The sequence below is a fragment of the Ochotona curzoniae genome, unplaced genomic scaffold (genome assembly GCF_017591425.1).
Source record: "Ochotona curzoniae isolate NIBS_2020 unplaced genomic scaffold, NIBS_Ocur_1.0 scaffold_4937, whole genome shotgun sequence".
NCBI classification, from domain to species: Eukaryota; Metazoa; Chordata; class Mammalia; order Lagomorpha; family Ochotonidae; genus Ochotona; species Ochotona curzoniae.
Window position 1 is genome coordinate 1,199,081 of NW_024467126.1, and position 19,554 is coordinate 1,218,634.

The 19,554-nt window shown below is 62.1% G+C and overlaps 1 protein-coding gene across 3 annotated transcripts; it reads right to left on the minus strand.

Annotated features, from left to right (window-relative positions):
* Positions 1–634: 634 nt before the first annotated feature.
* ATG2A (autophagy related 2A) lies at positions 635–15,280 on the minus strand. 3 transcript variants are annotated; one of them, XM_040970841.1, is made up of 41 exons: positions 15,018–15,280; positions 13,452–13,614; positions 13,203–13,355; positions 12,965–13,067; positions 12,622–12,757; positions 12,410–12,508; positions 12,076–12,172; positions 11,823–11,987; positions 11,594–11,734; positions 11,105–11,354; positions 10,858–11,005; positions 10,675–10,767; positions 10,215–10,379; positions 9,891–10,131; positions 9,589–9,685; positions 9,345–9,504; positions 9,115–9,257; positions 8,854–8,996; positions 8,563–8,732; positions 8,151–8,301; positions 7,784–7,977; positions 7,591–7,671; positions 7,399–7,505; positions 7,217–7,309; positions 6,534–6,604; positions 6,323–6,399; positions 5,813–5,977; positions 5,537–5,663; positions 5,235–5,449; positions 4,814–5,022; positions 4,530–4,665; positions 3,826–4,041; positions 3,618–3,719; positions 3,446–3,530; positions 3,210–3,351; positions 3,050–3,122; positions 2,816–2,898; positions 2,486–2,607; positions 2,195–2,349; positions 1,342–1,494; positions 635–1,256 (listed from the first exon to the last, which is right to left on the minus strand). In XM_040970841.1, exons 1-41 carry the CDS (start codon positions 15,186–15,188, stop codon positions 1,023–1,025), a joined length of 5,829 nt encoding a protein of 1,942 aa, XP_040826775.1. In that variant the 5' UTR covers positions 15,189–15,280; the 3' UTR covers positions 635–1,022. The 3 variants fall into 3 exon arrangements, with proteins under 3 accessions (XP_040826775.1, XP_040826774.1, XP_040826773.1); XM_040970840.1 differs by having other exon boundaries at positions 5,807–5,977; XM_040970839.1 differs by having other exon boundaries at positions 8,563–8,765.
* Positions 15,281–19,554: the final 4,274 nt, after the last annotated feature.

A 19,554-nucleotide genomic window follows, 5' to 3' on the forward strand; every position in this document is an offset into this window, starting at 1 on the left:
CCCACTGCCGTCAATACCCATCTGAGTGCGGTTCGAAGGGCAGGGAACCCTGGACTGTGCCCCACCCTGCCAGGGCACGTCCAGGAAGCTCCAGGCAGGGGCCTGCCGGTCCCTCCTGGTGCCATCAGACCCCGGACATGGGCCATTTGTGCCCTCGAGGTCGCACTTGGTGGAACCACTCCCGGTGGCCCCCAGGGGCAGGGCTCTGGAGCACCTGGGCCTCCAAGAGGTGGGGAGACCCTTGTAAATGCGAGAAGTCTGCAGGCAGCCCAGCCAGGTGAGGGGCAAACCCGCAGTGCTGTGGTGAGGACTGGAGTGGGGATGGGGTGTGCTGAGAACCCCTGGCTTCTTCACTCACTCACTCCCATCTCAGCCCTCATGCCAGGTCAGGACAGCACTGTGGGCCTGGAGCTGGGAGCCCATGGCACAGACCTGGTCACCCCTCGCACAGATGGTGACTTCCCCTGGGCCCAGCTCTCCTGGGAAGAGGGACAAGCCTGGGGCAGGAAGTGCCTGGTTGGGTGGCCAGCTGGAGGCGGTGGGGCCCCCTGGTGGTGAAAGCAAGGAGCCACAGTCAATGCTGAGGGTGCAGCTGACCCTTAGGGTCCCTGGAGACACACGAGGGTCAGGTGGCTGGTGGTGGGCACAGTTTATTCCACTTCCTGCAGACACCGGCCCACACACTCAAGGAGCGTAAAAATACACTGAACACAAGGTGTCTGTCCCCCTTCCTCCTCCCACGGTGCAGACAGACATTTGGCTGAATGGGGTCTGGTCCGGGGGTCCGGTCCTGGGGCAGGGCCCAGGGGAAAAGTGCACAGATAGGTTGACGCCACCCCACGGGGCCCTGACCCTTCACAGTGGCTGTTCCCCGGAGGGTCCAGGCCTCACCCAGTGGTCTCTCAAGGGAGGCCCTGGAGCTGGCAGCACCACGGCGGGGTGGGGGAGGGGAGGGCACAGTGGGCAGGCAGGGGGGAGGGCGAGCAGCAGCACCCCCCGCCAGGCTCTGGCCACCCCCCGCCTCAGTCTTGGGTCTCTGAGCGCCACTTGAGGGCGTGGTGTTTGTGGGCATCTGGTAGAATCTGGTTGCGCATGCCCCCCAGCAGGCTGGATGTGGCTTCCGTAGCCACGATGAGTGGCTTCACAACCGTTGGAGGCAGCTGGCGGATCACACCCCCCACAGCGCCTGTCAGCCCCTTCTGCTCGTGGCCCCGTGATGCCACGTCACAGATCGTCTGTGCTGTGTCCAGGATGCCCTGTGAGGTTGGAGGGCAGAGGTCAGCCGGGCTTCCAGGGAGGGCATGGGTTGGGCTATAAGGGGGTGGGAGGGAGCCCCCTCACCTCTCGAACCGTGTCGTAGGCCTTGGCCACGCCCTCCCGGAGGTCAGCCGGCTGCTGGTCCTTACGCAGCCTGCGGGCTGACCGCTTGTCCTGCAGGGAGCGGGAGATGGGTGCCGCCGGCGACAGGATGTCATACACGGTCTCCGCTGTGGCCTGGGGCAGGGAGCAGCGCGTGAGGACCTGGCCTGGGCAGGCACACGGCCCAGGAGCCCCCCAGCCCCGAGCTGCCCTGTCCCCAGCACTGCGGGAATTTCAGGCAGAAACGATGACCCAGGGGGACTTTCCTGCAGCCCAGGCCCTCTTCCGCTGACCACCACGTGTGGGCCAGCTCCTGCCTCGGGCTCACTGAGCTGCCTGCCCCTCCTGCTCCATCCCAGGCTTCCCGGCCTAGAGGCAGCCCTAGCACAGGCCCATGAGCCACTGGCGAGCCGGCCGGAGCCGGCCCTTCCTGCTGCCCACAGCGCCTCACACCGCCCCCCCCCCCACTGCACCTTCCAGTTCTCTGCCCCTGGGGGACTGTATTCTCTCCCTACAGCTTCCTCATGGCGCCCCGCCCCCCACCCCAGGAGGCCTGAACTTGCAACAGACAAGGCCATGACCACCCTCCGCCTCCTGGCTGCTGGCTCATAAACAGCTCCTGGCTTCCCAGGGGCAATCTGGGCCTCATGGCCCCAACAAACCAGGCCCGGGCTCTGGGTCCCTGCTGACCCTCTGGGGAGCCGGCCAGGTACATCCCTGCCAAGGTATCACAGTCCCTATGGGTCAAAGGGACCCAGCCCTGGCAATTCACCCCTGCAGAACCCAGCTAGCCACCATCCTGGAGCCCCGACAACAGACCTGGCCAGAGGCTTACCTGGATGGCCTGCACCAGCCGGTTGCTAAGCTCCAGGGCGGCAGAGGCCGTGGACGAGCCGAAGGAGGCAGCCCCTCGCTGCAGCCCCCGCATGAGACGCCCATCCTTCCGGTACTGCTCGATGGGCAGCCACAGCAGGTCCCGGAAGCCTTGGACTACAGGGGTTGGGAGTTTGGGGGTGGGGGTCAGAGAGGTTCAGGTGCCCTGCCCTGCTTATCTCCTCCCCCTGCTCCCTGGGACGGTCCCAGGAACTGCTGCCCTCTGCCCACCCCCACCATCTGGTCCACTCACAGAGCTGAACAACCGAGTGCATGGGGCCCACGCCCCCCAGCAGGCCGGGCAGCTGGTTCTTGCGAATGTCCTGCAGCCACTCATTGAGGGCATAACCCAGCACCTTGTCCACACCCAGAAGCCTAGGGGGGAGGAGAGGGGTGGGGGGAATGACCAGGAGGCCCAAGAACCCTTGTGGCAAGAGCAGTGGGCATCCTGCTGGGCCTGCCCTGCCGTGTGCAGAGCAGAAGGGGTCCCCTGAGGACACCCTGAGGGGGTGACAACTGGCCCAGGCCACACATCTGGTGAAGGGCATAGTATGCGCTGGGTTGGGGGCTGCGGGGGACTCACCCGTGCCGGCAGCAGAGCCGTTTTAGCTTCAACTCGGAGCAGTTGAGCTGGGCCAGGCCAATGAGGAGGCCAGCAAAGGTGCCCTGGGTTATGGGGAGATGGCGGCTCAGGTTTGTGGGGTGCACACCAGCCAGCCCAGGGGAGCCACTGGGGACCACTCTATGTGAGGTGGGTGGCAGCAGCCACTGGCCTTTCCCTCCGGCCCCCACCACCCTGTCCCAAGGCGCTGTTTACCACTTGGTCCACGGTCACGTGCTTGCCGTGGTAATCCAGCCAGATGGGCACCTCGGATATAAAGCGGAACTCCCTGGGGGAAGGAGAATAAGGCCTTGGTCACTGCCCCGGGGGTTCTGGAAGCCCGCAGCCCGGCCCAGGCCCCAGCCAGCAGCCCTACCGAAAGTAGATGGGCTGTTGCTCAGGTGAAGGTGAGCCGTGGCCACTGCCCGCGGCCTCCTGCGTGCCATCCACCTCCACGCCCACGCCCGCGGGTTGTCCTTCCTGGGGGCTGCTGGGCTGGCCTCGGGTATCAGGGCGAGCTGATGAGGGGAAGTGACGGTCAGAGTAAAAATGGTGGTGGGAAAGGCTGGGAGATCAGACTGCCCATCCGTGCCCTGGCCTGACCTCTCTCACCATCAGCAGAGCTCTCCCCAGGCACCATGGGGGTGATGCCAGCTGCTAGGCTGGTAAAGAAGTCTTTGAGGAAGAAGAGGGCATCCTGCAGGGACAATGGGGAAGTGGTGAGACTCGCAGGCGTGCCCACACACTGCAGGGGGGCAGAGGAAGTCCCCAGGTTCCCCCTCACCTGGTCCACGTTGAGTCGCAAGGGCATCAGTGAGACACGCAGGCAGCATTCGGGCCCACCCACACTGCTGGTGGGGGCGACGTGCAGTGCTTTGATGGTCAGCTGGGGACAGAGGGCCAGTGCTGGGTTGAGCGCCCCACCAGCCCTGCTGTGGCACCTGCCGGCCCCCCTCCCCCCAGGGCACATGGCTCATGCCGCTGGACTATACCATGTTGGAGTGCGCGCGCCGTGGCATGCGCTCGCTGGTGTGAAGGTACAGGAATTTGTTGATCTTGGAGGAGGCCAGCCGGTCGCGCACCTCAAGCTCCTGGACGATGAAGACTTGGCGTGACAACGGCCGCTCCTCCAGCTCCTGGCCAGGCATCGCAGGCCCCGAGGGGGCTGTAGCCGGCTCCTCAGGGTACACCTCATGCTGGAAGCTGACCTGGGGTGGTGGGCAGAGGGAAGAGCTGGCCCTGATCTCTGCTCTGTGCAACCTTCCCCGTCCCCACCCCACACCTGGCTGCAGCCTTGATGCCTGCCCCCATGGGTACCCCTACCCACTATGTGGAACTTCATTTGGCAACACTAAACTCTTCCCTTCCTGCCTCACCTCATCCTTGGCCCTTGAGTGCACCCTATTTTCCTGTGTCTTTTTGTATGTTCTCCCTACAAATTCCTCACCTTGACTTGCCTGCCCTGCCTCCAGGCCCACCTGCAGCTCTCCCTGCCCAGGGAGCTGGGCTGTCACCAGGCCCTGGAGGCGACACACGAAGCCCAGGTGCTGCTTTTAAGTCCCATGCCCCCACAGTGTCCCTCCCCTTCTTGCTCTCCCTGGGTGACACACAGGCCTGGCTTTCCCCACCACCTCAAGCCGGCCTCGGCTCCTTGCTGCTGGTCCAGGAGGCCTGGGTGCCCGTGTCCCGCGCCCACCTTGCTGAGCTGTATCTCCATGAGCACGTGATGCTGCCGCCCACTGCCGCCCTGCGTGCGCCACGTGTTCTGGGGCCGGTTGTGGCCAGAACAGCGGGATGGGGAGCTCCTGTGGCCCGCCAAGCCAGCTCTTGCCCTAGGAAGAAGAGATGGGGGGACCTGAGTTCTCAGCGGACCCCTTTCCTTGCCTCAGACCAGCAGCTCAGAGCCTGCAAGGCGCGGCATCTGTTCCCTGCCCAGCCCCTTCCCCCCATCCTCAGCTGTCCCCTGCACCCTCTGGTTACCTGTGGCCGGGATGGGGGCCGAAGTCCTGGCCTCCATAGAGGTGCCAGACCAGGGAGAGCTCGCGCAGCACCACACGGCTGCTGGGCACGGGGAAGTGGGCGGGTGCTCGCAGCAGGTCCGTGCTGCCCAGCGGCCGTGAGAAGTGCCCATCCTGGACGACAATGGGGCCCGGATGCAGCTGTGTCACCACGGGCTCCCCATCTCGAGGCTGCCAGGGATCAAGGGAAAAGGAGGAGGCTGTGAAGGGGGCACCGAGGCTGCCCTGGCCCACCCTGGCATCTCCCTTCCCACCTTCTCTCTTTGATGTAAGATAGCTTTCTTGGGGCACCACCCCAGCTACATATCTGGGAGGGAGGCACTGAGAGCTCCCAGGGACCACCTCTTACACCTGGGTCTGCCCCACCCTCACTGGCCACACACCGCAATGCCCAGGCCTGGAGCATCCAGGATGCAGAACTCATCGCTGTCCACTGTGTCCGCTTGCCCCTCCTCTTCTGTTTCATCTTCCTTTACCTCAGGCTGGGACCCAAAGCTGCCAGGACAGGTCCCGGCAGGTGGTGAAGGGGGCTGGGTCCCATTCCGCTCCCCTGGGAACAAGTAGACGGAGACGGGCGAGGCCTGGAACAGGGCACTACCTGCAGGAGAGCAAGAGTGGCTGGTGTGGGGACATGCCTGCTGGGGGCACTTGGCTATGCCTGCCATCCCCGGCTGGTGCACTGCACCTGCAGGCTGGGCCAGTTCCCGCAGGCTGCGCTCCGTGTCCAGGAGGGCGTCGGCCAAGTCCCGCTGGTTGATGAGGGCCGTCTCCACTGGGGGGCACAGGGGCAGGGAGGCTGGGCTCTCGGAGAGCTGGGCCAAAGAGATGAATGGGCAGGTCATGAGGCAGGGCAGGCAGGCCCTCCACCAGGGGCTTCCCCCAAAACCAGGACCCCCAAGGGCCACGGCTGGGGAGGGGGCCTGGCCCAGTTCTGGCAGTGCCTGGCCAGGCTCACCTGTACCTTCTGACCGGCGATCTCCGTGGGGCTGGGGGGCCGGGGTGGGGGGTGCAGGTCGCCCGCGCTCAGTACATACTGCAGCAGACTGACCAGCAGGGCGCACGAGTCGGCGCAGCTGTGCACATGCAGCACGTTGTTGGAGCAGCGCAGCTCGAATAGCGGCTGGCTCTGTGGGCAGCGGGGTAAGTGGGCACAGGTCACAGAGAGGAAGAAGGCTGGGCCCAGGGCCCCCTGAGGTGGGAAGAGGCAGGGGCATCCCCCACTCTGCCCTCTTGTTCTGTGCATTCTCCAGAAGTGGGACGCCACCACCCCAGCCCCCCGCCGCCAACTCCCTGGCAGCCTGGGACGCCTCCTCTACCCTCCCCAGAGCAGGCCAAGTCCTCAGGCCTTGCCCTGACTACACTGTACTGCCCCCTGTTGGCAGGGCTGAGATCCCGCATTTATGCTGCCAGCAACAAGGGCTGGAGTGGGCTGGCATGGGGTGAGATTCGGGGAGCCCGCCACTCTACCTACCAATTTCCCCTCGGTGCTACCCTTCCAGGTTTTGATCACAAGTTCCAGCAGGTCCACGTCCAGGACGCAGACGTAATCTGAAACAGAAGAGGCAAGAGAGAATTCCTCTGGGCTTCCCATCCCCCACTCCGGCCCTGTCTCGTCACTGGGTGGAGAGTGAGGAGGAAGGCTGTGGGTGCCGCCTGCCAGCCCTCAGAGGGGTCCTACCCACCTCGCCGCAGATCCGGGCTCTCCACATCACACTTGTCTGACAGGTACAAGGCCGAGTCGTCAAGGATAAACCTGGTGGGGTACAGGGCTAAGAGGGGCCCCGGGAGCCACTGCAGGCCTTGGGGTGGCTCCTGAGGAGCTGCGGGGACCTCTCTGGCTCCATGGGGACAGCAGGTGGGGGAGGGGAAAGGGAAGAGGGAGGAAGAGGAGGAGGGTGAAGGCCTTGGGCTTCCTGGCTCTGCTACCTCATTTGGTTTGGGCCCTGAGGCAGCCCTGGGGCTGTCTTCCACCCCCATACTTATTCTTTCATGTAAGTCCTTATCCTAAACTGTAAAGTAATAAAACTCCTCCAAGGTATTTGAGTAGAATAATAACAAGAAAGCTAAAGCCCTCTAATCTCTCTAATCCCAAATTCTGAGAACATTAGCGTGCCATGCCTCTTCCTGGCTGTCCTTAGAGTGAGCTTGCTGACAGGTGGGTAAATTCTGTGTCTGCTTTTTGGGGGGAGAGCAGGGGATGGGGGGTGTTTTGTTCTGATATCTTGGCTTTTACCCTCCCACCTGGCTCACAGCTGCACCTGCCTAGGTTTAATACTAGATGGCGATGCCAGGCCCTGGGGCCAATGGCACCACCCTCAGCCTCCTGCTCTGTCCATGCCCTGGAAGCGGGACCGGGCCCTCTCACCTGAGCAGAAAGGTGGAGGTGTCCATGATGATGTTGCTGGACAGGGTGAACGATTCAGCGGTGACGAGGACTCGCACGGGGAGGTACAGAGGCCTGGGGAGGAACACTCAGACGGTGGTGGGCTCCTCTCAGCAGCGGGCGGGCTCCCTCCGCCCTTCCCCTGACCGGCCCTGCCCGGGTACCTGTAGTCCACGGCGCAGGAGAACAGGTGCGTGTGCAGGATGGTGATGACCGTCGGGGGCAGATAGCCGAGCACAGGGTCGTCCAGCACATCCAGGAACTCCAGCAGCTGGGGAGGCCACAGGTGAGGTGGTGAGCCTTGCCTGCCACACCCTCAGCCAGGGGCTCTGATGCGCTCGCCCTCCCTGGCTCACCTGTGAGTGCCAGCTCTGTTCAGGCAGAGCCATGTAGTGGCGCAGGGTGGCTCTGTGAAGTCGCAGAGTCACCAGAAACTCCTGGGGGTAAGGTCGGTGTTGGGGGGCAGTCAGGACAGTGGCAATCCCCACCCTGAACACTAGGGGCGCAGCTGCCCCCTCCCACTCCCAGAAGCCAGCAGACATGCAATACCTTGACATTGCGTTGGGGATCTAGCTGGATGCGCACAGCCGTGGACAGCATGTGGGGGCCCTGGCCCTGACGGCCTGAGGCACCCTGCTCAATCACCCCTTCTTCCGAGGGGTAGATGGTGGGGGCCAGCTGGGCCGGGGGAGGGGAGGTGGGCAGCTCCAGGTGACCAGGCAGCACATAGTCATCAACGACCGCTGGGGAGGCATCGTGTGAACGCACGCCAAGCTGCCCTCCCCACGGTGACACCCCAGGTCCCTAGTGGGTCCCGGCCAACAGCCTTGCCCTCCCTTGCTGTGCTGCCCTAGGTCCCTGGTGGGTTCCTCCCTGGCCCCAGACCCGCAGCGGCCCAGGGCCCCCGCCCTCACACCTCGGTGGTACAGCGTGGCCTTTTCGGCTTCCAGACAGAAGTAGCCAAGCCCGGACTGGCCGTGGTACTGCGACACGTTGAAAATGGTGCCTTGCTCCACGTCCAGCACCAGCTCCCCATGTGCCGCCTCCAGCCGCCCGCCGCTCTCATCCTGCAGAGAGCCGGGCCTGGCTTCATTGGTGCTCACCAGCTTGCACCTCCTCCCCACCCCCAGGGGAGAAGTGGGTGCTTGTTTTCCAAAAAGGAAAATAATTCCTGCCCCGTCTGTCTCCCTGTAACCGAACAAGGCGCCCTCTGCCCTTGACACACGAGTGCCCCTATGCGGCTGCTGGGTGCAGTGGGATGGGTGGGCGCTGGCCTGGCTCCCCTCCCCCACGCCAGCAAGGGCTCCCCTGCCCAGGGGTGCCCTCACCTTGGCCTCACACAGGGCTGTTACACGCCCCTTCAGCACCGTCACGAGGGTAGACAGGGCACTCTGGGAGCGAGCAGGGCCTGAGGGCTCAGCAGCTGGCGGCTGCTGGGGGGCTCCCGAGGAGGCCCCCACAGAGAAGAAGGGGGCTTCCTCATCGTCCGAGTCTGAGTCTGGGGTGAGACCAGGGTGGGTGGAGGTGGGGCCTGGGAAAGCTGGCCCAGCCTCCACTTCCCTCGGGGTCCCAGGATCCTCCCTGCCCACTGTCTGCCCGGCATGGGCTGTCCTGCATACCCAGCTTGAAGGCCGACTTGCACATCTTGAAGGTGTCTTGCCAGGAGCTGGAAGAGGGGCTGGGGCAGCCACGGGGCTGGGCAGCGGGGCAGGGGGTGGGGAACAAGGCCGCAGGCTCCCACATGAGCAGGTCATTGTTGATCCTGAGGTGGAGGGACAGAAGGGTGGGTAGAGGCTGGCAGAGGTGATGGGGGGCAGGCCTGCCCACCCCCTGCGGCCCGGGGCTGGACCCGCTCACAGCCCCACCAAGCAGGTTTCTACCTGTTGTAGATGCTCTCATAGGCCTCCTTGCTGGGCAGGAAGACGTGGGCGCTGGGCAGGGTCACTTCCAGGGTGCAGCGGGACATTGCGAGGGTGCGACTCTGGAACGTTCTCATCTCCTCAGCGTCCCCCGGGATCACCATCTGCGGGGAGGGGGGGCGTGGAGACAGGGGCTCAGCAGGGAAGGCAACACAGACCAACGCCTGGGGAGGGGACAAGCTGGGCCTCACCTCCTCTGTCTCGTACATGGTCCTCTTGGAGGAGAAGGGAGAAGGCTCTGGTTCACGGAGCTCGCAGGGGCTCTCAGTGGACAGCTCCAGGTCCTCCCCCTTGTCCGTGGCTGCCTCCCACTGTGTGCTGCTGGCCTGGGGGTTCAAGGTCACCACTACCCTGCCAGGACATAGGACTGTCACACCTGGCCCCCGCCTGGCCTCCTGCCACCCTTCTCAGGAGCACCTCCCCTTGCCAACTTACTGGGGCAGGAAGTACTTGCGCCCGGTGCTCTTGGGGTCCAGGACTTTGGAGACTCGCAGACAGGGGACAGGTGGTTTCTCTCCATCTTCGTATATACCTGGATTTGGGGGGGTGCTCTGGTCGGCCCTGGGGCTCCCACACAACCGTGTGGCACTGGCAGACAGGCTCGCCATTGCCCACTGCCTGGGGACAGGCAATGCTTCGTAGTCTTCAGGGGAGAGTCCAGGCCAGGGCCTTGTACAGCTGGGACCCAGCCTGTTCCATATCCAAGCCTGCCTCCCCTCCCCTCCCAGGGCTCTCACCGTGCAAGTCGGAACAGGTGAGCTCCAGGCGTGTGGGCTCTGGAGGGCCGGGCCCACTGCTAAGCTCTGAGCGGAACTGGGGCTCAGCCAGCTCCAAGCGCAGCTGCTCAGGCCGCACGGCCCGGCCCGACCAGGGGTCCCTCTCGGGCCGCAGGTCAGCAATGGGGAAGTGGAGGCGCAGCGTGGCCCGAGGTGCTGACAGCCGGAACACTGTCTGCTGTTCCATCTGCGGGGGCTCCGTCTGCACAAGGGCCGGGGGTCAGAGCTGCCTCTAGGGGCTCTGTGCCCTTCCCACCCCGGTCTGGCTTGGCCTGGCCTGCTCACCAGCAGGCTGGAGGCGGCAGCTGGTGGCTCAGGGGGTGTGGTGGCCAGTCGCAGCAGGGCAGTGAGCCGGTCCAGGGCCCCAAGTTCCAGGTCCGACTGGAAATCGTCCAGGTCCAAGGCCAGCTCTGAGTGGCAATGGCAGGTTACAGAGCGCCGGGGCCGGCTCTGAGAATCAGCAGGACATGCTTTGCTTCAGCAGGGTGGCCCAGGCAGCGAGAGAAGGGGCTCCCCTGGGCAAAACACAACCTGGATCCCTCCTGGGGGGACAAAAGCTAGGGCAGAAGGCCAGGAGGGGTCTGGGGACCCCTTCCCCCATGCACTCTGAAGCCACCCTGAATCCTGAATCCAGAGACCCAGCAGGAGTGTACACCAGCTGGAGCATAAGGTGGGGGGCAGAATGGGACCAGTGAAACCTGGGGAGCACCCCCAGCCCTGAGGTCCAGAGCAGAGGCTGGGTTACCTTGGGCACACGGCGCAGGGTCTGTGTGTGGCGTAGGTGAGCAGAAGGCCGCGCTGAGGCCTGGGAGCCCAGTTTGCTGGGAAAGCCCAGGATCTGGGGTGGGAGATGGGGGAAGTGCAGAACAGAATCAGGCCGGCCCCCATGTGCCAGGACCCCTCCCCCGACCCGGGACCCTGCCCGCACCTCTGTGTACTCGGGCTCTGAAGCGCCCCTGGGCCACAGGCATTCCAACACCTCCAGCTGCCCAAAGTGCATGTCCGTGCTGTTTGTCCGGCGGCCTCGGCTGCCTGTCCGCAGCTCCCAGGTCAGCTGCACGGCAGCACCTGTCAGCCTGCGGGGGGAGAGCAGGACGGGGCATCAGACAGTGTGCTTAGAGGGACAGGGTGGGAAGTGGGGGTGGCTCCTGTCCTGTCTAGCTCCGGGCTCGCACCGGACGTGGCTGCAGGGACAAGCCCTTTGGAAGCGTGGCCGCAAGTAGTGGAAGTCACGGGAGCCAACGGGCCCATCCTTGGCAGCATCGAACTCAGTAAAAAAGTGGGTAGCGAGGTCAGGTGGTCCGGAAGACGGGGCAGCGGTCTGCAGCAGGGTCAGGGTCAGGCCCCCCAAAGTCATCTTCAGCAGTGAGTCGGGGCGCATGGTGTCAGGGAGAGGCGTGGTGGCAGCAGTGGCAGCTGTCTTGCCTGAGGGGACAGAAGGCGTTCACTGCACCCCCACTCCATCCATCGAGTGCCCAGCTACCCCCGGGGGTAGGGCTGGCTGCAAGCCTGCAGCCAGAAGGCTCTTGGGGGAGTTGGACCAGCTTCATGTGCCAGGCCTCCCCTTGCCCAGTGACAGGACCCCCAGCAAGCCCAAGCAGCAAGCAAAGCACACAGCCCAGCAAAGCATGGGCTCACTCTGCCCTAGAGGTGCCTGGACTCACCGGCCCGGGAGGCCTGGACAGACGCCCGGCGGGAAGCCACATGGCTGTGCACAGAGGAGCTCAGGTCCACGTCGGAGAGAGAGAGCTCAGACACGGCCGAGGCCACGCTGCTCGTGAGGCCGGCCATGGAGAAGAAGAGGTCTGGAGGGGGCGAGGGGACAGGACGTAAGGGGCAGCCGGGCTCAGCTCCCAGGGACTCCAGCCACCCGTGCTTCGCCCCCACACTCACCAGTGCTTTCTAGGTTGAGGAGGGGGTTGCTGAGGGGGTCTGGGCTGAGGGGCTCGGCCACAGTGCCTGCCTGCAGCTGCTGGTTCAGATCCTGCTCAATGAGCCACAGGTCTTCCGCACCCAGCGGCCGGCTCTTGTTCAGCTTGTCGGCCAGGCCATCGGCGTCTGCAGCAGGGTACCATTCAGCCAGGTCTGGGCCAGCCCTCCCTCTCTGGCCAGCGCCCCTCCGCACTGGGCTGTCCACAGGCCTCACCTGTCAGGCTCATGGCGCTGAGCAGTTCCTGAAGCTGCTGGAGCTGCTGCGGTGTCAGGAGCAGGTGCAGGCAGCCCAGCTGTCCTGCCACCTCCAACTAGGGGACCGAGCGGGCAGTATGGAGCTGATGTTTGCAGCAGGCCCCTCTCTGGGCTGCCACCCACCTGCCCATACCATCCCGGGAAGGCAGCGGGTAGTCACTTGCTGGGCCAAGCCCTACTGTGAATTTAGCCTGGCAACCCAGCCAGGCATCTCAGGCAGCCCCACTGGATACCCTTTCCTGCCTGCAGATGGGGCACACTCCTCCCTGTTCCAGGGGCACCTAGGGACTCACCTTGGGGCCTGGGAAGGCCTCATTCTGTTTTAGCTTCACCACCAGTTCCATGTACCCTGAGCAGCTGCCGATCTGCACGGGGGGCTCTGGCGGGTCCTCCTGTGAGGTGCACAGATAACCGGGGGTTGATGTGAAGGGCTGGCAGGGGGCTGAGAGCTCAGGGATCCCCAAGGCACAACAGGGGCTGCAGGGGTGACATGTGGGGAACCCACCTGGGACTGCAGCTCCTCCAAGTGCAGGCGGACGCCAGCCAGCTGTAGCAGCTTGTGCAGGAAGGCGGGCGGCTGGTGCACGTCCACTGGTGGCGCCTGGCTTGGGTCCCGCACAGCCTCATCGCAGTACTCTAGTCTGGGGCAGTGGAGGGGTCAGTCAGGTTTTGGCCTGGGGAGCCCCAGGCCTGGGAGCCCACTCGCCATACCGTGCTCTATTCTAGAGGCATAGGTCTGTCATCCTAGCTCCTTGGCTCCAACCAGCCCTAGAGGAGTGCGGGACAGGGCCGGAAGTCCTTCCTACAGCTTCCACGCAACCCTTGTCTTCACGTCAGCCCACCCCTACCTTTGCACGTGGACCTCCACAGCCACCCCTCGTGGCCTGTCCCCCGGCGAGTGCTCCACTCTCACCACTGTATCCAAAAAGGTCACTTTGATCCTCCGCAGCACTGGGGAAGGAGGATGGGGAGGGTTCACGTCAGGGGGAGCAGGATGAGATGCTACCTGCTGCCTAGCAGGGGGTCTTAATGCCGCCTGGGGGCCACGTACGGAGGAGTGGGGAGCTGGAGGGGGGCCGGGCTCACCAGTCTCAATGGTCTGGGCAAACATCTCCAGCCCCTCGAGGGGCTGCGGGGCCTCGGAGGGCTCTGGCAGCCCATCCCGCAGACACTCCTGAGCCAGCTGCAGGCTGGAGGTCATGCAGGAGGCCCAGCTCTGGGAGTCAGCAGCCACTGGCCCTGTGGGGGGAAGCACAAGTAGGTCTCGGGGCACGCACAGGTGGCTGCCAGGGCCCAGGCACAGCCCACTGGCCTTGCCCTGTCCTGTTCCCTCACCTGGGCTCTGGCGGGGCTGCAGGGTGAGCTGGAGGCCAGCCACGCGCACCGTGCAGTGGTCGGTGAGCAGGGCAGCCCAGGGCACGGCTACTTCGATGGAGCCCACGAAGCCTTCCACCAGCTCCAGCGGCGACTCCATGGACTCCAGCACCTCATTCACCGACTGTGGACACAAAAGGGGGTGCACATTCGGCACAATGTCAGCTCCCAACCCCTGCTGCCTGTCAGTTGCGGTCATCCTGCCAGGAGGATGCCCCAGGTGCTGCCAGTGGCTGCACATGAAGCCTGCCAAGGCCCCTGCCCCCTCTGCCCATGCGGCTTCCTATCCTGGTCCCTTAAGACCATCTGCTGAGCGCCTGCTCCATGTGGATCCCAAGGCTTTAGGGGTAAACCAAACATCCACACCCTCACACTCCCAGGGCCTGTCCAGGTCATGGCCAGGGAATGCACGAAGATCAGGGTGAAGCAGGCCCTGACCCAGTGACCCAGCCTTGGCAGACAGAGGGATGGCATGGGGGGGGCATGCTCCAGTCACAGCAGGGATGTGCCCAACTCTGTCACCTGCCAGCCTGGGGGCTCCTGGAGGGCACCCAGCCCACCTGACTCCTCCCTGTGACCCTTCCAGACACCCTAGGGAGACAACCTCTGCCAGCCTCAGTGTCACACCTGTCACATCCAGCAGCCAAGACCCCAAAGGAGGAAAACCAGTTCCGTGTCCAGAGGCCGACAGACGGGCGAACTGAGGCCTCCTCCCCCCACTGGAAGGCACAGACCACCCACTACTGGGAGGTGCACCCTCAACCCCACCAAGGCCTGGCTATCCTCTCACACCCACAAAGTGTACAAAGCAGCCAGGCCTCTGGCTTCTGAGCTGGCAGGGTGCACCCAGCACCAGCCCCAGCACTGCTCTTGAGGTCAGCTGAGCAGTGTCAGGGTCCCTCACGGTCGTGGACCCAGCCAGTTCAGCATCTCCCACCCTTTCCCCCCTAGCTGGAGACCCTCCACCCTTCGCTGAGAGCCTCCCCTCCAGGCTGTGATGCTGCCTGCCTCCCTCAGTCCTGAACCCAAACACCCGTGGGTCGCCCCACTGTCCCCCAAACAGGAAGTAGACGCCAGCAGCCCTGACACTCACGCCCGCGGTGTTGATCAACACGGCCGGCCCCGCTGACGCTGCCTTGTTGACATCCACATCCGGAGGCGAACCCCACCCACCGCAGGCCCCGGGGGTCAGGAGGTCAGGCAGGTCGGCCACAGGTGGCCTCCCCCTCGGCACCTGACAGCCGCCCTGCCGTGGGGGGACCCCCAGCGCTCCAAGCTGCCGCCCCACCCTCTCCGTCACCCCGACTTCTCGGCTCAGCCAGCAAACTCGGATGCGAAGATGCTGGTGTTCTCCACACCGCTGACGCCCTGACACCCACTCCCCGGCTCCGCTTCCCCCGTGCAGACACGGCGGGACCCCAGCCCAGGAGGCGCCCCCTGACGCCTACACTTTGCCCAGTCCCCTCTCCAGTTCCGGACAACTGCTCCCCTCTCTCTCTCTCCCGGATTCCGGCCCCGACACCTCACCCAGGTCTCCAGGTGGATGTCCCGCAGGGCAACGCTGCCCCGGTACAGATCGAGGCTGAGCTGGTCGAGACTGAGGTGTTCTTGGAAGAAGTGCCCCAGATAGTGGTGCAGCAAGTAGCGGCAGACCCGCTCTTTCACACAGTTGGACCATGGCCACAGCCATCGTGACATCTCGGAGACCGCCGGGCCCGGGCCGCCTCCGCTTGCCTGCCCGCCGGCCCGCGGGTGATCCTTTCCCGGCGGCGCTGTTCACTAGAGCCCCCGGCTCGCCCCGCCGCTTCTCTCAGCACCAGGCCGCGCCCCCGGACGCGCGGCCACGCCCCCCACGCTCGCTACCATTGGCTACGGCCGAGGGCGAGGGCTGTTGATTGGCTTCGGGGGGCGGGGCTTTGTAGAGCGAAAAAGAGACTGGGCTCTAGGCATGAAATAGGGCTCACAGCTAGGATATACGCTTGCGCAGAAGGACTGTGTGGGAGGACCTTTAACCTCCCTCCCACAGGTTCGGGGAAGGCTGTTGCTGAGGGGGCCGGTCCCACCAAGGAACGCGCACGCGCCTATTCGTCGGCCTCCTTTCGGGGGTTGGGCGGGATTTAAAGGGACAGAGTCCCATCGAACGTGAGGGAAACCTTGGGGGAGGGTGTGCTGGATGAGATTGGCAGCAGAAACATGTGAGAACAATTACGTGAATAAATATTTGTGTTTCATAAAGCTCCCCACCATGCTCTGCTGACGGCCCTCTAAGATGGGGAGTATTGTCATCACCTTACAGGTAAGAAAATAGACGCATAAAGGTTGTTCAGCGCCGGGAGCGTCACCAAGGAACGCATTAACCTCCTTCTCTGTGGATAGCTGGGGGGCTGAATGATTCTTGTGATTGTAAGCAGTGGATTACAATCAAAAGAATCAACACTGCCTGGGGCCCGATGTGGTGACTCAACAGGCTTATCCCCCACCTGCTGGAGCTGGGCTCCCACAAGGGTGCCAGTTCATGTCCCAGCTGCCCAACTTCTGATCTTGATGCCTGCTTATGGCAGGGGAGAGCAGTAAAGGATCGCCCAAGCGCTTAGGCCCTGTCATCCTCATGGAGGATCTGGAAGAAGTTCCTGGCCTCTGGCTCTGGATTGGTGGAGCTCTTGGCCATTGCGGCCATTTGGGGAGTGAACTCGTGGATGGAAGATCTTTCTGTCTCTCCTTTCCGTAAATCCATCTTTCAAATAAAAGTTAAAAATTTAAAAATGCAGAATTCCAGGCTTCACACCAGACCTACTAAGTTAGTTTCTCATTAAAACAGTGAACATTTTGTGCCCGGCCGCATGGCCTAGCGGCTAAAGTCCTCGCCCTGATTGTGCCAGGATCCCATATGGGTGCTGGTTCTAGTCCCAGCAGCTCTGCTTCCCATCCGGCTCCCTGCCTGTGGCCTGGGAAAGCAGTTGAGGACGGCCCAAAGCCTTAGGACCCTGCACCCATGTGGGAGACCCAGAAGGAGCTCCTGGCTTCAGGTCAGCTTAGCTCCAGCTTTTGCAGCCACTTGGGGAGTGAAAAAACAGACAAAAGATCTTTCTTTTAGTATTTCTCTTTAAATCTGCCTATCCACTAAAAACAGATGTGTTTTTTTTTTAAAAGAATGAATATTTCCTGTCACGTGGAAATTGTATGATATTCATATTGCAGCATCAAGGAACTTGGAGTTTTAGTGGCACCCTGCTGTGCCCCTCCAGGATGCAGCGCTGGTGACCCCCAGCTATTTACAGAGAGGAGAGACAGAGATCTTACACCCACTGGTTCACTCCCTAACTGGCTGCAACAACCAGAGCCGAGCAGGTCTGAAACTAGAAACCAGAAATTTCTGAGTCTCCACATGAGCATGAGGACCCAAGGACTTGGGCCATCCTTAACTGCTTTCCTAGGCCACAGGCAGGGAGCTGGATGGAAAATTGGACAGACAGGATGTGAACCGGTGCTCATATGGGATCTTGGCTTATGTGAGGTGAGGAGTTGAACCACTAGGCTACTGCGCTGGGCCCCCACATTTCTCCATTTTGTTAAGCACAGTGGTATGCTCTCCTTCCCAAGAACAGTTCCTATGAGTCCCCTTTGGGCTTGTGCCATCTGGAATGCCAGCATCTGATGTTCCTTGCTACTGTCCAGGAGGCACGGGTGGAGTGCCTGGCTCCTGGCTTTGGCTTGTATCAGTTCTGGAGCACGTGGCCGTTTGGAGAGTGAAGCAGCAGATGTTAGACTCGTGTGCTCACTCTGTCTCTCCACGCTTGCAAATCAATACATCTGATACCATAAAATGACGGGCCAGCATTGTGGTGGAGTAAGTAAAGTTGCTGCCATGATGTTGGCATCCTATTTGTGTGCCAGTTTGAGTGCAGCTGCTCTCCTTTGATCCAACTCGCTGCTTGTGTCTGGGAAGGCTGCAGAGTATGCTCCAACGCCTTGGGCTCCTGCACCCATATGGGGGTCCCAGACCAAGCGCCTAGCACCCAGCTCTGGATCCAGTCCCAGCTCTGGCCACTGCAACCATTTGGGCAGTGAACCAGTGGATAGAAGATCTTTCTGTCTACTTCTGTAAATCTGTCTTTCAAATAAAATGAAAAATAAAAATGGCGGTTCTCAGGCCTTATATCAGACCTATTAAGCCAGATTCCCAATAAAAGAATGAACATTTCCTGCCAGATGGAAATTGTATGAACTCCACATTTGAGTGCCCAGGTGGGTAGGGTCTTTGTGGAACCCCACGGTGCTGGCCATCCCAAGACCCTCTATCACTGGCACAACTCCACTGCCCTGTGGCCTTGGGGGAGTGGAACGATGAACTGCCTGGAGCAGGAGCCCCACGTGCAGGTAGCAGGCAGGAACCTGCCTCCCAGGGTCAGCCCTGGAGGAGCTTGGAGGAGCGCGGCTTTCTTGGGGAGGGAACCCGTGCAGCCCTTGGGAGGCACGACTGGCCTTTTGGGTGCTGGTACCTCCTGGGCATTTGGTGACACAAAGGCTTTGGGAGAGAAGGTGATATAGGGCCTCCTGCAGGGCTGTGTCTGAGATGTAATGCCAAGTGCTGCTCTAGACCCAGCAGCCCTGGCCAGGACGGGAGCGCACGGCGTTTCTGAGCAGCTCAAGCAAGGCAGCAGGTGAGACTGGGACAGGAAAGGAGGGGCCGGGCTCCTAAGGGAGGGGCCCAATGCCTAAGGGGTGGGCTGGAGAGGCCCTCAGAGACGCCCCCTTCCGCCCTGCCCTAGGGATACACACTCCTCAAGTCTCCTCAGTTGAACCTTTGGAAGAGGTGGGTGGGATCATGGGAGGCGGCCTGGGGGCCACGGCTTTTTCTTGATCATAAATGACTTTGAGTAGTCTTCGATTTACCAAACAGAAGTTGATTAGTAAAGCAAAGTTCTTGGTTATCCCCACCCTCCTTCATGGGCTAAATATCACACTCAGCTTGCCCTGTTGTCTGTTTTTTGTTTTAAGATGTATCTAGTTGAAAGGCAGAGTTACAGAGAGGCAGTGAGAGAGGAAGGTGTTCCATCTGGTGGTCCACCCCCAAATGGCTACAACATCTGAGTTTGGACCAGGCCAAAGGAGAAACCTGGAATTCCATCTGGACGTCCACATGGACGGCAGAACTTGGGCCATCTTCTGCTGCCCCTCCCGACCCCTAGTGCATCATAGGGAGCTAGAGGGGAAGCAGAGTAGTGGGGATTTGAACCAGCATTCATATGGGACGAGGGCATCTTAGTTGGCGGCTTAACCTGTTGCTACACCACAACGCTAGCCCCGGGCTGACTTCATGTCATTCGCATATATGCCCAGGTGTGATACTGTCCACCACATCCCAACAACAGTGCTTAAGGGTGGGAATGGCATTGTGCTGCCTATAATGCTAACATCTGACAATCCCTTATCAGAGCACCAGTTTGAGTCCCGGCTGCTCCACCTCTGATCCAGCTCCCTGCTAATATGCCTGAGGAAGCAGCAGGAAGCAGCTAGTTGGGCCCTGTCATCATAGGGGAGGCAGAGACGGAGTTCCTGGCTCCTGGCTTTGCCTGGACCAGCCTGGCCACGTGGCCGTCTGTGGAACGAAGCAGCAGATGCTAGACCGATGCTGGGCTCACTTTCTCTGCTCACAAATAAATAAATCTGACAACATAAAATGAAGCGGGGCCAACATGTGTTGTTGTGGGCAAAGTCTCTGCCTATGACGTTGGCACCCATGTGGGTGCCAGTTAGAGCCCCAGCTGCTCTACTTCTCCTCCGCTCCCTCTCAGTGCACCTGGGCATCCATGTGGAGACCTAGAAGCAGCTCTGGCTTCTGGCTTTGGATTGGCGTAACTCCAGCCGTTGCGCCAATTGGAGAGTGAACCGGTAGATGACAAATTTCTTTCCCTCTCTTCTGTCTCTAACTCTGCCTTCAAATAAATTAATCTTAACCAAAAAATACTCCTGGGCCCAGCGTGATAGATCAGTAGCTAAATCCTTGTCTTGCACGTGTTGGAATCCCACATGGGTGCCGGTTTGTTTAGACTAGACAAAGCGG

Bases quoted from the DNA above. Each gene is read 5' to 3' on its own strand.
- ATG2A (XM_040970839.1), bottom strand. From the start codon at position 15,188: ATGTCACGATGGCTGTGGCCATGGTCCAACTGTGTGAAAGAGCGGGTC. The intron at 10,768-10,857 runs GTGCGGGCAGGG...CTCCCACCCCAG, and splicing joins CAGAGCCCGAGTACACAGAG to ATCCTGGGCTTTCCCAGCAA. The intron at 7,506-7,590 runs GTGAGCCAGGGA...TGGCCTCCCCAG, and splicing joins AACAGAGCTGGCACTCACAG to CTGCTGGAGTTCCTGGATGT.